The sequence below is a fragment of the Pan troglodytes genome, chromosome 8, assembly GCF_028858775.2.
Source record: "Pan troglodytes isolate AG18354 chromosome 8, NHGRI_mPanTro3-v2.0_pri, whole genome shotgun sequence".
NCBI classification, from domain to species: Eukaryota; Metazoa; Chordata; class Mammalia; order Primates; family Hominidae; genus Pan; species Pan troglodytes.
The window spans coordinates 142297096-142313658 of NC_072406.2; the positions used below are offsets into that span (position 1 = coordinate 142297096).

The window sequence follows — 16563 nt, forward strand, 5'->3', positions numbered from 1 at the left end:
ATCCCAGCACTTTGGGAGGCCGAGGCGGGCGGATCACGAGGTCAGATCGAGATCGTCCTGGCTAACACAGGTGAAACCCCATCTCTACTAAAAATATAAAAAGTTAACCAAGTGTAGTGGCAGGCACCTGTAGTCCCAGCTACTCAGGAGGCTGAGGCAGGAGAATGGCATGAACCCGGGAGGCGGAGCTTGCAGTGAGCTCAGATCGCGCTACTGCACTCCAGTCTGGGTGACAGAGCAAGACTCCGTCTCAAAAAATAAAAAATAAAAATAAAAAATAAAAGAAAAATCAGCATTTATAAAACAGCCACATTTGAGGGGTGATTACTGCTTTTTTTTTGAAAAGGATTCGCTATAGCACATTTCCTCTGTGCAATACAATTTCATTATTTTTTAAATGTCAAAAGCAGTCTATGCTATTAGAAAACAAGCAAATGACACAAAGAAGTGTGTAAGTCAAAGTTAAGGGCCTCCCTTTAGCTCTCCTCTGTTTCTGCTCTCTGGAGGCAAGCTCTGATAATAATTTGGGGAGCATCCTTCTGGAGACCCTTTTCTATGAGCCATTCACTGATATAGTTATATGTTTTATTTACATTCAATTCTACTTAAAAATGATAATCACAGGCCGGGCGCAGTGGCTCACACCTGCAATCCCAGCACTTTGGGAAGCCGACGCGGGCGGATCACCTGAGGTCAGGAGTTCGAGACCAGCCTGACCAACATGGAGAAACCCCGTCTCTACTAAAAATACAAAATTAGGCGGGCGTGGTGGCACACACCTGTAATCCCAGCTACTTGGGAGGCTGAGGCAGGAGAATCGCTTGAACCCGGGAGGCGGAGGTTGCGGTGAGCCGACATCACGCCATTGCACTCCAGCCTGGCCAACAGGAGCAAAACTCCATCTCAAAGAAAAGAAAAGAAAAAAAGTGATAACCAGAATGTGTATCTTGTTTTATGACATGGTATCTTTTTTTTTTTTTTGACATGGTGTCTTTTTTCCCTCCTATTGCATTCTTTTCATAGTAAACTTTAAAGTCTTATTTACATGGTTTTTAACTAAACTTTTTAGTTTAAAACAACTGTAGATTCACATGCAGTTGTGAGAAATAATACAGATCCTGTGTACACTTTCTTCCGATGACAACACCTTGCAAAACTGTAATGTTGATATTTATAAACAATCGACTGATCTTTTTCAGATTTTCCCAGTTTTACTTGTACTCGTGCGCGCGTGCATGCGTGTGTGTGTGTGTGCGTCGTTTGTTTTTGTTTTTGAGACAGGGTCTTGCTCTGTCGCCCAGGTTAGTGGGCAGTAGCAGTGGCAGGATCATGGCTCACTGCAGCCTCCAACTCCCAGGCTCAAGTGATCTTCTCACCTCAGCCTCTCACCTACCTGGGCCCACAAGTGTAAGCCACCATGCCTGACTCATATATATGTATATATTTTTTTGTGTGTGTGGAGACCGGGTCTTCCTATGTTGCCCCGCTGGTCTCCAACTCCTCGGCTCAAGTGATCCTCCTGCCTGGGGTTTCCAAATTGTTGGGATTACAGGTGTGAGTCAGAGCACCCAGCCAAGTTCTATACAATTTTATCATGTTTAGTTTGTGTTCCCACCACCACAGGCAAGATACAAAATGGTTCCTCATCATTCTCCTGTTGCATTTTAAATAACACAATTTACCGTGTTCAATACCATGTATTTCTCCAGGTGAGGTATACATGTGACAGGCTCCAAAAGGCTTTTAATCACCACAGTAGTGCTGCCCAAGAAAATTCAAGGGCCATGAATGAAAGTTGCCCATGAAATTAGACACTTCTCAGGAGCCAAAGGTAAAAGAGGCCAATTTAAATAATATATTTCAGAAAACCGAATATATCCAAATATCCTCATTTCAACATGTAATCAATATAAAAAGTATGAATGATATGCTACTTTTCTCGTACGAAGTCTTTGCAATCCAGTGAGCCCAGTCGTCTGGCAGCTGTTAGCATTGACTGAGTACCTCCTATGTGTCTGACTCTGATCCAGGCACTGAGACACAGACCAGCTCCTGCCCTTTAAGAACACAGGCCAATGGAGGACAAGCACAGTTCTACAACATGAGACAGGCCACGGTAGAAGCAAGCAAAGGAGGCCTGGGGAACACCTGGCTAGTAGGGAAGGCTCTGTGGGGGCTTGGCCTCAAAGCCCAGGGACAGCAGGGGGACCAGTCAGAAGGAGCCCCAAGTGTCTGGGTGGGAGCGATGGTGTTCCCTGAGATGGGAACCAAGAGGAGAGGCACTTTGGAGGGAAGGCCCAGTGTGGTTTGGGGATATCCAATAAAAGATGGCCCCTCCTCAAAGTTAGTGGATGCTAGGCTCTGGGATGCAGGGGAGGGTTCTGGGCTTGCTATTGAGGTTTCCCTGGAGGTTGATGTCACTGGGGGCATGGAGATTACTCAGGCCAGAAGGTGTGTGGGAAGCATGGGGCGTGGGGTACAGAGTACACCACATGGAGAGCCAACATCAGGGGGATTCCCAAGGGAGAAAGACAAGCCAGGGATCATCCAAGGAGGCAAGACGGGAGGAGTGCAGGGATCTGTGGACCCACCCAGCCCCTTCTGTTCTGAGGTTACAATGGGTGATGGCTCTGTGGGGCTGCAATGAGTGGTGGCACGCGCGGAGGGCCAGGGGAGGAGGGACATGCTGTGGGCTCCGGGTTCAGGTCCCAGGACTGAATTGGAAGCACCCTGTCTGTGTTGAAGTTCAAGATCTACCACTTCTATTCCCAGACCTCCCAGTTCTTCCTCACCTTTATGCAATTTCATTTTTGATAATTTCAGCTTCCTAAATGTACACATCTGACTTCACTTTCACTCACATGTCTCACCCCCACCCCTCCACCGGCCCCTTCTATTACAGACCCAGGAGACACAGGAAGTGCAAGGAAGGTCTGGAGCCCCAAAAGCCAGAAGCCTCAGGAGTCAGGTGTCCTGACAGCCAGGAACCCTGACACCCAGGAGCCCTGGCACCCAGGAACCCCAAGAGCCAGAAGCCTCTACCACCAGGGGCCCTGACAGCAAGGAACCCCGACACCCAGGAGCCCCTACTATAGCCAGGAACCCTAACACCCAGGAGCCCCTACAGCCAGGAACCCCGACACCCAGGGATCCCGACAGCCAGGAGCCATTACGGCCAGGAGCCCCGACAGCCAGGGACCTGACGGCCAGAATCCACTACATCCAGAAGCCCTTATAACCGGGAACCTCCATAGCCAGGAGCCCCTACAGCCAGGAGCCCCTTCAGCCAGGGAGCCCCGAAAGCCAGGAGCCCCGACAGCCAGGAACCATAACAGCCATGAACCCCAGGAGCCAGGAGGCCCGCAGCGGAGTGCCCAGACTTGGCAGGGTCAGAGCCCCCCAGCGGGATCCAGAGCCCGCCGCCGAGGGCCCTTCTGGGATTTCTCAGGCTCCGCAGCCTCAGCGCAGGCAGGGGCGGGGCTTTCCCTCGCGCAGCCGCTCAGCTCCCCGCGGCCCCGCCCACATCCGGCCGCCGGCACTGGATTGCTTCTGTCTGGCGGCGGCAGCATGGCGGCGGGGGCGGCTGAGGCAGCTGTAGTGGCCGTGGAGGAGGTCGGCTCAGCCGGGCAGTTTGAGGAGCTGCTGCGCCTCAAAGCCAAGTAAGCGGGGCGGCGAGCGGTAGGAGTGAGGAGCCGGAGCGGGAGCGGCCGCGAGACCGGGCCGGTGTGGGGCGGCGGGTGGCCCAGCCTGGCTTCTTGGTGCCCGGCTCCCTTCGGCCTCGGGGGACCGGGCCCGGCGCCACCCGTAGACTCCCCCGAGCCTCCGCGTGAGTGGCCCGAGCCGCGGGTTCCCCGCCCCGGAACAGCGAGCAGGGCGCGAGGCTCGCCTGGAAGCCCCGGCCCCAGCCCTGGCTCCGACCCCGACGGCTGTCCAAGCCCGGGGGACGCGACCTTCCCGGCCTCTGGCCTGGGCGGCCCCGCCGCGGGACGGAGGCGGTAGTGACTCAGCCGTGCCGCAGTGGCGGGGCGGGGGACGAGGCGGCGCCGAGACCCCGGCCCTCCGCGCCACGGAGCGGGACCCACGGCTGCGGGCTCCACCTTTCCTGTGCCCGCCGGGAGGGAGCGGCAGGCTCGGCGTCGGCCCATTGCTCTTCAGCCTCCCTTCAGGAACGCCCCTGTCGCAGGAAGAGCGGCTAGGGAAGGCCCCGTTGCATTAGCTAGGCCTGGCTGCCTTTTGAAGTCAGCCTTTAAAGTTTGTTGGACAGCAGGTAGCCTCAGTCTTCAGACTTAACCTGTTGCCGGAGACAGAGATTTCCTCTTCCATGAACTGGTGCAGTGAGAGTCTGTTCAGATTTGGCGCCGGTGTCCAGGTCTTCAATCCCTGGGAAGACTACAAAAGGAGATCCATAGGAATGCATAGAAAACGTTTTCTGGGTGGACTAGAAGCTCTGAACTGCAAGCATGCTTACGAGTAAATGCTTACTAGCGTGCGTGCCTGCAGGGAAAAGTCTGCACGTGGACTCTCCGTGATAATACCACCTCACATTGTAGACTACTCCAAGGACTGAGTTGTTCTCTTAGTTGTATTATTAGCGGTTGTTATGGGAACTCTTATGTCGGATTGCCTGGGATCCAGTCCCACCGCAGCCACTCAGTAGCCATGTAACCCCTGGGCACGTTTCATGCCCAAGCCTCAGTTTCCCAACGGTGACATAGATTAGCACCTGTTAGTACCTCAGGGTTGTTGTGAGGGTTAAATGAGATGACGTATGTAAAATACAAATAATACAATGCCTAGTATGCAGGAAGCACTCAGTAGATGTTGGCCCTTAGTATTTCAGTAGGAAGTAGAATGGTTCATGGAATTCACAGGCAAAAAGCTTTGTTTTGTTTTGTTTTTGAGACAGGGTCTGGCTCTGTCACCCAGGCTGCAGTGTAGTGGAGCGATCACGGCTCCCTGCAGCCTCCGCCTCCCAGGCTCAAGTGATCGACCCACCTCATCCTCCCGAGTAGCTGGGACCACAGGTGCTCACCACCACGCCCGTCTAATTTTTATTTTTTTTTATAGAGACGAGGTCTCGCCATGTTGCCCAGCCTCGTCTCGACCTTCTGGACTCGAGCGATCTGCCCTCCTCAGCCTCCCAAAGGGTTGGGATTACAGGTGTGAGCTACCACGTCTGGCCAGAAATGCTTATTGATCTAAATTTTGTTTTGTTTGTTTTCGAGACAGGCTGTTGCTCTGTTGCCCAGGCTGAGTGCAGTGGCGTGATCTCGGCTCACTGCAGCCTCTACCTCCTGGGTTCAAGCGATCCTCCCACCTCAGCCTCCTGAGTATCTGGGACTACACGTGCGGTCCACCACGCTGGGCTAATTTGTGTATTTTTCGTAGAGGCAGGGTTTCCTCATGTTGCCCAGGCTGGTCTCTGGAACTCCTGAGCTCAAGTGATTCGCCTGCCTCGGCCTTGTAAAGTATCGGGATTACAGGCTTGAGCCCCCGTGACCTGCCCTGTTGATCTAAATTGAGTGAAATTTTGCTGACTGAATTTGAATTAGAGGCAAGTAGTACTCTGATTTTGCAATGGAGAGTGCAGGTGAGATGGGGTGTTGCCTTTGGAAATGGGGAGGGGTGCGAGTTACTGACTAATGGTTAGAAATGCTTTATGGGGGTGATGAAATTAAAGTGTTATTTAAACAGCTCTTTAGGCATTTCAGGTTTACCTGGGAAATTGTTACGGAAAAAAGCGGGGGTTGGGGAGGGACATGTGACATTTACTCACTGATGGAAGCTGGGCTCTGACTCATCCAGTACAGATCAGCACAATCACAGGAGTCACCAGAAGTGGCCTTTTGAAATGAGCAGGTCTTGTGTGGACCTGCCCTAAGTAAACGTTTTGAATTTACCATCACCTGAAAAGACTGTTTTGTCTGTTTTACATGTTTGTTTTAAATGCTTCATGTTTTAAAAAGTCCTTAAACTATCAAAATGAATAAGTGTTTTTTTTTTTTTTTTGGGGGGGGGGAGACAGAGTCTCTCTCTGTTGCCCAGGCTGGAGTGGAGTGCAGTGACACAATCTTGGCTCACTGCAACCTCCGCCTCACGGGTTCAAATGATTCTCCTGCCTCAGCCTTCTGAGTAGGTGGGATTACAGGTGCCCACCACCACGCCTGGCTAATTTTTGCATTTTTAGTAGAGATGGGTTTCACCATGTTGGCCAGGCTGGTCTTGAACTCCTGACCTTAGGTGATGGGCCCGCTTCCCAGCGTGCTGGGATTACAGGCATGAGCCACTGCGCCCTGCCAAAATGGATAAAAGTTTAAATGTAAGTACCATTTGGATGTATCCTTGCCACTGGCCTGTACTTGAAATGACCCAGGAAACAATGTACACTTTCCTTAGTGACTAGTTTAAACGGACACATGATAAATGATGTGTGGCATCTGGGGAAGGAGCAAATTTCTGCAGCTTTTTTGGTGAAGATGGAGACATTTAAGAATAGTAGGCCGGGCGCGGTGGCTCACGCCTGTAATCCTGACACTTTGGGAGGCCGAGGTGGGTGGATCACGAGGTCAGGAGATCGAGACCATCCTGGCTAACACGGTGAAACCCCGTCTTTACTAAAGAAAATACAAAAAATTAGCCAGGCATGGTGGCAGGTGCCTGTAGTCCCAGTTACTCGGGAAGCTGAGGTAGGCGAATGGCGTGAACCTGGGAGGCGGAGCTTGCAGTGAGCCAAGATCGTGCCACTGCACTCCAGCCTGGACGACAGACCGAGACTCCATCTCAAAAAAAAAAAAAAAAAAAAGAATATTATGGTGGCTTACACCAGCAAACCCAGCACTTTGGGAGGATGGCTTGAGGCCAGGAGTTTGAGAGTAGCTTGAACAACATAGAACCCATCTCTACAAAAAATAAAAAAAGTAGCCAGGCATGGTGATGCATGCCTGTAGTCCCCAGCTACTCAGGAGGCTGAGGTGGGAGGATTGTTTGAGCCCAGGAGTTCCAAGCTGCGGTGAGCTATGATCCTGCCACTGTACTCCAGCCTGGGTGACAGAGTGAGACCCTGTCTCAAAAAACAAAAAGTGCCCGAATTTTAGTACTTGTGTTGATGTAATAATTTTAAATCTACTTTCCAAATCATCGCTTCTCCAATTTTAAAATTTGACATGAATTGAAATTTTTTTCTTTTAAGTAGTTGAATCAGATATTTACATAAGTTGCTGAAATCTCAGCTGGTTTGTACAATGGGGTTATTAATATCCATTTGCAGAGTAAGCAGGTTTAGTATATGATGTTTAATAAGCAGTAGCTGGTATTATCTGCAGATGAATGTAGTAGCAGAATACTATAATAATTGAAAAACAACTATTTGCTGATGAAGAGCTGAAGTTTATTACATTGTCTAAAGTTACATTAGTCAGGATTTGAATGTGGTTTTTGTCTGATGGTTTTTCTCCAACAATGCTCCAGGCATATGGGGCTATCCATTAAGATGGAAAGAATACTGTAACATGTAATCCAAAAGGGGATAATGTTTATATTTGTTTCAGATATAGTATGTCCTTATAATATTGGACATTATGTGCTTAATTGAGAAATGGAAGGTAAGCATTAAATAGGAGAATATTGTGGATAATTTCAACTAACAATATCATGTTTTAATGTTACAATATCATGTTTTAATGTTTTCAAATGTTTTATATTTTTGTTTCATCTTCTCAACATCCCAGAGTGTTGGTTATTGCTATTTTACAGATGTGGAAGTTAAATTACTCTTCAAAGCCATGTTAGTAATAATGAAACTGAAATGAATTCAGTTTCTATGGCATACTTTCTTCTTTTCTTTTTTACTTATTTGGGCTCCTACTGTTATAAAGTTTGGTAACCTACTTTAATTTTTGAAAAATGTAGTTATATTAGTATTTTCCTGTGGCGTTGAAAGTTCTTTGAAAATTTGATTTGTAATGGCTTTATGTTTTCTTATGACCATTTAAAAACTATTATTGAGCATCAGAAATTTTTCTGATTTGCTACGTAAAGTAGTGGGAAAATATCCATGTACAGAAAATCTTTGTCTCTTAATTACTTCCTTAGGATTGATACTTATGTGTAAGAAATTTCTGAAAGGTCCCAATTTAATTTTCACCAGCAGGACATGAAAGTACTTCTCGTCATCCTTTTTATCATTGAATATTATGATTTAAACAGTCCTTTTGTTGGCTGGGCACGGTGGCTCATGACTGTAATCCCAGCACTTTGAGAGGCGAATGCAGGCAGATTGATTGCTTGAACCCAGGAGTTTGAGACCAGCCTGGGCATTGGCCAAAGCCCAACTTTACAAAGAACAAAATATGCCTGTAGTCTGGGAGGCTGAGGTGGGAGGATCACCTGAGCCCAGGAAGTCGAGGCTGCACTTGCCTTGCACTCCAGACTGGGCATTAGAGTAAGACCCTGTCTCAAAAAAAGAAAAAAAAAAATTTTTTTTTTGGTCAATTTGGTGGAAAATGGTATCCCAGCTTTAAAAAGAAATTGTATTACATACAGTAACAATGCACAGATCTTAATCATCAGATGTGGTGAATTTTCACAATTGTATACACACTGATAACCACCATTCACAGGAAGAATATAGAACCCAGGAAGTTTTCCATCCCCTTTAGCCCAACTACTGATTTCTTACTGTCACTGTAGATGAGTTTTCCCTGCTCTTGGACTTTGTGTGAGTAGAATCATACAGTTCTTTGTCTGTGGCATCTTTTGCTCACATATTTTCAAGCTTCATTTGTGTCATTGCTTATGTCTGTAGTTGGTTCCTTTTTACTGCTAAGTTACATTCTGTTGTATGAATGTCTATCACTTTCTCCTGTTGGCGGACATTTGGCTAATTTCCAGTTTTGATTTATTATGTATAGGGCTGCTGTGAGCATTCTTGCATGAGGCCTCTGTGAACCTCTGTTTTGTTCTTGCCATCCTTAGGCAATGGACAAAAAAGCTTCCCTGGATCCTCTTCATTGCTGGAGGCTATGGTGGGCAGAGGCTCCTGAGGGAGGGTTTTGAGGGGTCAGGCCTGTGTTCTAGTTTTAGGGCCAGAATTCAGTTCCAGGGCTCCAGACAACTGCAAGGAAGACTGAAAAACGTAATCTAGCTGAATGCACAGGAGGAAGATGAAACAGTGCTTGATTGAAACAGCACAGTCTCTGCCGTGGACCTGAGGCCCCACCTACTCAACCATTGAAGCTGCTGAGTTGTGCTGGATGCAAATTAACACCCGGTGACTAGGGGCTCCTACAATGTGTCCTTCCCTGCCTTAGGTGGGTCTTCATTTGGAGCTTCCTGCTTTCCTTGTGTGCCTGTGGACACTCTCCCTTCATCAGTCCTACCAGTGGTCTTGCCCTCTGTTTTCCTATGCTTTGATAAATGACCTTGCTTCCCACCTGAGAGAAAACAGGATTTCAGGTAGCATCTCCCCAAGCCCTCCTTCCACTCTCACCTCTCCCAACACTTACCATTTATTTGTAGCCTTACCCATTCTTAATTCCTTGGCTCCTGACTCAGAGGAGACTGCCTTCTTCTTCTTCAAGGTAAGCTCTTCTCTGCTCTGGATTTCCCCTCTCCTGCCTCTTCGGAGTCCTTGCATCCTCAGCTGTCTTGTGTCTACGGCCCTTCCCTCTCCATTTGCACTATCCCCTAGTAAAATAAACATATAAGGATTTTCTTGTATTAAAAAGGCCCATCCCTTGATTTTGTCTTTTCCTCTGCCTGTACAGATCTCTTAGAGTACATCTCTGCTTCCTCATCTTCACTTCAGTCCTCAGTGGACTGCAGTCTGACCTGTGCTTCTGCTATTCCATTGAAGGTACTCTCTCTGTTAGTTGCCCTTTCCTGCTGCATTGGATGATTGTCACTCCCTCTTGACACTCTTCTCTTGGCTTCTATGTGACCCTTTAATCTTCCAGTACCGCCTAGGACCCCTTAATCTTCCAGTACCGCCTAGGACCCCTTCTCTGCTATACTACATAAGTTCCTTCTCCTCCATCTGTCCTAACTTAATGTTGATAAGCCCCCTGAGGCGCTGACCTCGGGTCTCCTCTGTGTCCCTCTGTAACCCTTTGCGGTGTGGTGCTGGCACTGTTCCTTTCTTGATTCCCAAATCTGTATATCAAGTGCAGACTTCTTCCCTGAGCTCTAGACATCATACTAACAACCCATTAAACTTCCTTTTCTCAGGTTGGCAGCTTCTGCACTATGATTTGAGGCATAGTGCCACCACTAGCCATCAGTCTCTAAGCCAGAACTTGGAGCCAGCTGTAGACTGCCTTATCACCAAATCCTGCCCCTTCTACCTTCGAAATCCTCATGCTGCTCTTTGCTTCTCCTTTCCTGACACTTTATTGTAGGCTTATTCTCTTCTCGCTGGTATTATTTGACCAGTTTTTACAGTTTGTTATTCCTTTCCTTACCCATAGGTTAGTTGTCCTTGGTTCTTTTTGCCATGGAACATATTTCTGTTCGTGATTTTTCAGATTTTTTTGGGAGGTGGTATTATATTTGAACAGAATTCCATAAAACTGAAGGATTTTTTAGTTGGATATGACCATAGATAGCTTTGCCAAGATAATTTTGTATGAAAACTAACTAAAATAGATACTGAGTTATTAATATATTCTGTGTGTTCATACTACAAATGTTTAGAATTTTTTTTTTTTTTTTTTAAATGGGTCTTGCTCTGTTGCCCACACTGGAGTATAGTGGTATGATCATGGCTCACTACAGCCTCGACCCCCTGGGCTCAAGTAATCCTTCCACCTTAGTCTGCCAAAATGCTGAGTACAGGCATGAGCTACCTTGCCTGGCCTAGAAAAATCTTTTTTTTTTTTTTGAGGCAGAGTCTTGCTCTGCCGTCCAGGCTGCAGTGCAGTGGTGTGATCTCAGCTCACTGTAACCTCTGCCTTCTGGGTTCAAACAATTCTTCTGCCTCAGCCTCCTGAGTAGCTGGGATTACAGGCATGCACCAACACACCCGGCTAATTTTTTGTACTTTTAGTAGAGATGGGGTTTCACCATGTTAGCCAGGCTGGTCTCGAACTGCCGACCTCAAGTGATCTGCCTGCCTCGGCCTCCCAAAGTGCTGGGATTACAGGTGTGAGCCACTGCTCTGGGTCTAGAAAAATCTTTTGTAGCATAATATTAAAAAGTATAAAAGAATGTCTTTGTGAAAAGCAGTTCTATTCTTTTCCTCGTTTTGCACTGGCATGCCTTCATTTTCAACACTTACTGCTGTTTCTATGGTCACGGTTATGTCTCTCCATCACTATACCACATTTAAAAAGTAAATAATGATATTATTAGTAATGTGTCTACAACCATTTTTCACAAACATTGTGCCATTAATACAGAAATTCAGTTTCCACTTTGCCCAGGGGTCTGAAAATATGGTTGATTTGCCTGGCTTTTTTTTTTTTTTTTCGTTTACTTTAAGTTCTGGGATACATATGCAGAACGTGCAGGTTTCTTACATAGGGGTATGCATGTGCCATGGTGGTTTGCTGCACCTATCAACCCATCATCTAGGTTTTAAGCCCTGCATGCATTAGGTATTTGTCCTAATGCTTTCTCTCCCCTTGCCGCCCACCCCCTGACAGGCCCTGGTATGTGATGTTCCCCTCCCTGTGTCCATGTGGTTTCATTGTTCACCTCCCACTTATGAATGAGAACATGCAGTGTTTGTTTTTCTGTTCCTGTGTTAGTTTACTGAGAATGGTGGCTTCCAGCTTCATCCATGTCCCTGCAAAGGACATGAACTCATTCCTTTTTATGACTGCATAGTATTCCATGGTATATATGTGCCACATTTCCTTTATCCAGTCTGTCATTGACAGGCATTTGGGTTGGTTCCAAGTCTTTGATATTGTAAATAGTGCTGCAATAACATAATGTGTGCATGTGTCTTTATAGTAGAATGATTTATAATCTTTTGGGTATATACCCAGTAATGGGATTGCTGGGTCAAATGGTATTTCTGGTTCTAGATCCTTGAGGAATTGCCACACTGTCTTCCACAATGGTTGAACTAATTTACACTCCCACCAACAGTGATTTACATGACTTTTAATTGAGGTGGATGAATATTCGGATCTACTTCAAATGGGCTTCACTTGAAATATGATTGACTTGAAAATTTATCTGAAAGAGTCTCAAGACCTTGCAGAGTGCTTTTATGTTCCAGTGTTGTATACAACAAAATTCTAGCAATATGAAAAACTTCAGATGGTTCTTTTAAAGCTTTCTTTTTTTTCTTTTTGGTAATTTATATCAGTATTTGTTTATTTCCAAAATTGGTATAATTTTAAATAAATGCATTTAATTGATTTACAGGTCCCTTCTTGTGGTCCATTTCTGGGCACCATGGGCTCCACAGTGTGCACAGATGAACGAAGTTATGGCAGAGTTAGCTAAAGAACTCCCTCAAGTTTCATTTGTGAAGGTATTTATATTTCAATGTCATGTCTTTTGTGAATTTAATTCTGATTTATGGGTTAGATTAGGGCTGGGTGCGGTAGCTCACACCTGTAATCCCAGCACTTTGGGAGGCTGAGGCGGGCAGATCACCTGAGTTCAGGAGTTTGAGACCAGCCCGGCCAACATAGTGAAACCCTGTCTCTACTAAAATACAAAAATTAGCTGGGCGTGGTGGCGGGTGCCTATAATCCCAGCTATGTGGGAGGCTGAGGCAGGAGAATCTTTTGAACCCGGGAGGCAGAGATTGCAGTGAGCCGAGATTGTGCCACTGTACTCCAGCCTGGGTGACAGAGCGAGACGCTGTCTCTAAATAAATAAATAAATAAATAAAATAAAAAATTAGATTTTATTAACTGTGGGGAAAAGCAAGAGAGATCAGATTGTTACTGTGTCTGTGTAGAAAGAAGTAGACATAGGAGACTCCATTTTGTTCTGTTCCTAATAGTTGATCTGCATCTATGTTAACTGGAGGATTGGCAGCCCTATTTCTTCGGACCTGTTCTTGTACCCCATCAATCCACCAAGTCTTAAATTGTAAAAATTGAGAGGGTGAGAGAGACGATTTTGCCAGAATCTCCCAATCATAAGGAATGAGTCTATGTCCATGAGCAATGGAATCTAATAATGTCCTCATATAAGGGGAGTTGGGTCCATACTGTTTTACTCCCTCTTTCATATCTTTTAGCATTTTTATCGAAAAAGACTTGTATCTGGCCTCAACTATGGGAGGCTCTCCCTCTTGGGCTCCTTCTCCAGGTGGCATCGGCTCTAACGTTACTGGGAATTGCCACGCCTCAGTATCTCCTTCCTTTCTTGATTTATCAATAATTTCATGTAATTCACTACCCTGTCTACTAGGTGGTGCCGTAGGATTAAGTCTCCTAGTGGGCAGCTGAGGGTATGGCGCCCTGCCCTGTGGTGCTGGGGGCATTCCTGGATATCCATACTGACTTTCTAGGGGTGGCCGATACTGAAGTTTAGCCGGTGGCCAGTATTGATAAGCTACTGGCGGTTGGGTCTTATTTTCTTTAACCTGTGTTTGAGGTTGTAATGTTACAGGCACCTGACCTGCTGGAAGAGGACTTGTGCCTCGTGGTTTAGACTCTGATGGCCCCACTAATTCGGGACCTTTTCCTTCTAATTTTAACGTTTCAGGATATATCACCTCCTGTAATTGATTATAGTCAACATTTTGCGTTGACTGAGCCATTACCGGCTCTGCTACATATTCGCAATGTAAACCTTCCATTTCTTTCTGGGATTTTTTCCTTGTCTTTTCATTACAATCTATTAAACAGCTTCCAGGGGCATCAGAAACTGAAACGCTATCTTCTTCTGTTTGAAATGGTTCTAAAGCTGCTTTAATAATGGCCCAATCATTCCATACTGTAAGTGGAATGATATTACCCTTCCTACCTGCTTGTTTTAGTTCCTTACCAATTCTTTTCCAATCTTTTAGATCTAAAGTTCCTTGTTCTGGAAACCATGGGCAAAATTGTTCTATTATTTGAAATAGCTTGATTAGATTTTTTGTAGATACTTTAACTCCCCCTCTTTTTAAAAGAATTTTAATAAAGCTGAGATAAGAGGCATATTTACTTTTAATTTTACTTTTAGTTTGCCACATTATCACCCTAGCTTCTTCCGAGCGCACAAGCTTACCGTAAGGCTGACTGTAGACGTACTCGGGATCTCTCGTCGACTTGTCCTCAATGACCACGCTCGAGCGTACCTTCACCCTAGAGAAAAGCCTCCACGTTGGGCACCAGATGTAGGGGTGGGTTGCCCCTACACACCTGTGGGTGTTTCTCGTAAGGTGGAACGAGAGACTTAGGAAAGAAAAAGACACAGAGACAAAGTATAGAGAAAGAAATAAGGGGACCCGGGGAACCAGCGTTCAGCATATGGAGGACCCCATATCGAGGATCCCCTATAGAGGATCCCACCAGCCTCTGAGTTCCCTTAGTATTTATTGATCATTTGTGGGTGTTTCTCCGAGAGGGGGATGTGTCAGGGTCACAAGACAATTGTGGGGAGAGGGTCAGCAGACAAACACGTGAACAAAGGTCTTTGCATCATAGACAATGTAAAGGATTAAGTGCTGTGCTTTTAGATATGCATACACATAAACATCTCAATGCTTTACAAAGCAGTATTGCTGCCCGCAGGTCCCACTTCCGGCCCTAAGGCGGTTTTTCCCTATCTCAGTAGATGGAGCATACAATCGGGTTTTATACCGAGACATTCCATTGCCCAGGGACAGGCAGGAGACAGATGCCTTCCTCTTGTCTCAACTGCAAGAGGCATTCCTTCCTCTTTTACTAATCCTCCTCAGCACAGACCCTTTACGGGTGTCGGGCTGGGGGACGGTCAGGTCTTTCCCTTCCCACGAGGCCATATTTCAGACTATCACATGGGGAGAAACCTTGGACAATACCTGGCTTTCCTAGGCAGAGGTCCCTGCGGCCTTCCGCAGTTTTTGTGTCCCTGGGTACTTGAGATTAGGGAGTGGTGATGACTCTTAAGGAGCATGCTGCCTTCAAGCATCTGTTTAACAAAGCACATCTTGCACCGCCCTTAATCCATTTAACTCTGAGTTGACACAGCACACGTTTCAGAGAGCACGGGGTTGGGGGTAAGGTTATAGATTAACAGAATCTCAAGGCAGAAGAATTTTTCTTAGTACAGAACAAAATGGAGTCTCCTATGTCTACTTCTTTCTACACAGACACAGTAACAATCTGATCTCTCTTGCTTTTCCCCACAATTAACTAATATAAAGATGGAGTGGTATGGAATTCCAAATATGTATAATTGGTGTGGGATCTGTTATTTTTGCACATCATTCTTAAAAATCTTAAAATAATTTTGCATTTTTTTTTTTTCTTTGAGACAGAGTCTCGTTCTGTCGCCCAGGCTGGAGTGCAGCTCCAGCTCACTGCAACCTCTGCCTCCCCGGTTTAAGCGATTTTCCTGCCTCAGCCTCCCGAGTAGCTGGGACTACAGGCACATGCCACCACACCCAGCTAATTTTTTGTATTTTTAGTAGAGATGGGGTTTCACCATCTTAGCCAGGATAGTCTTGGTCTCTTGACCTCGTGATCTGCCCGCCTTGGCCTCCCAAAGTACTGTGATTAGGCGTGAGCCACCATGCCCGGCCAAATGTACACTTTTCCTTGATCATCCTCGGGTGTGAGGCATGACTACCAAATGTCAAGGTGGCTGTGGGCTGGAGTTTTGGAGAGCACAGGCAGACAAGTTAGTTCCCTGTGGGTAACTGTGGTTTTAAGGCATTTAAAATAGTAACACAAATTATGTCATTGAAAAGCTAGGTGTGCTGTAGAAAATAATGCAGGAAAAGGTATGTAAATGCTGCTAGGGACCAGGGAAGAGGAAGTTGCTATCTTGGTTTAGATGAAGGCAGACCTACGGGAGAAGGTGAAAGTCTTTCTAACCTGTTCAGAATGCAGAGGAAGATGGAAGCCAGTCAGTCTCTTCCTTGCCTCTTTTGTTTTTCACTCTGGTTTTGTGTACTCCTACATTCCTGCTGTCTCTCTTGAGTGGATGAGTACTAGGAAAGCTGTAGTTTTGACTGTGGATTAACTCAATTGGTTTAGCACGTTAAAGATATTATTCAGGACTTAGTACTGGTTTAGGCAGCAGGGCCAAAATATGTGTTGAGAGTCTTAGAAATGAATTATCAGGAGGGGAGGTGCACCTTGTATTCCCAAGCCTGAATCCTTAAGATTTAAAAAACAAATGAAAAACCAAAGTCTTATTTTTTAAAAGAAGAATCTGTGAGTTCAGAGTACATGTTACCCAATATACTCATATATGGGGTTAAAAATAACATCAACTGTATTGGTCTGTATGCCTCTTTCTATGTAAACTGAAAACACAGAATTTTGACAGGGTAATTCATTCGTATAGTAGGTGATAAAATTTTCAGGAGGCTTCTGTATAAATAAGTTTACTTTGAATAGGTATTATACTCAGTTGGCTCAAAATTCCAAACAGTATAGAAAGATGTCCATTGAGAAGGCTCAC

The 16563-nt window shown here is 45.9% G+C and overlaps 1 protein-coding gene across 7 annotated transcripts in view; it reads left to right on the forward strand.

Moving 5' to 3' along the window:
- The first annotated feature begins 3514 nt into the window (after nucleotides 1–3514).
- Nucleotides 3515–16563, forward strand: part of GLRX3 (glutaredoxin 3) — a 50615-nt gene continuing 37566 nt past the window's right edge. For 5 of the 7 annotated variants that reach the window (XM_063782278.1, XM_054660009.2, XM_054660011.2 and 2 more), the window contains exons 1-2: nucleotides 3515–3659; nucleotides 12373–12481. In XM_063782278.1, the coding sequence (XP_063638348.1) occupies nucleotides 3568–3659; nucleotides 12373–12481 (201 nt within the window). In that variant the 5' untranslated portion in view covers nucleotides 3515–3567. The remainder of the gene's footprint in view (nucleotides 3660–12372; nucleotides 12482–16563) is intronic. The other 2 variants (XM_063782280.1, XM_063782279.1) reach the window with 2 other exon arrangements.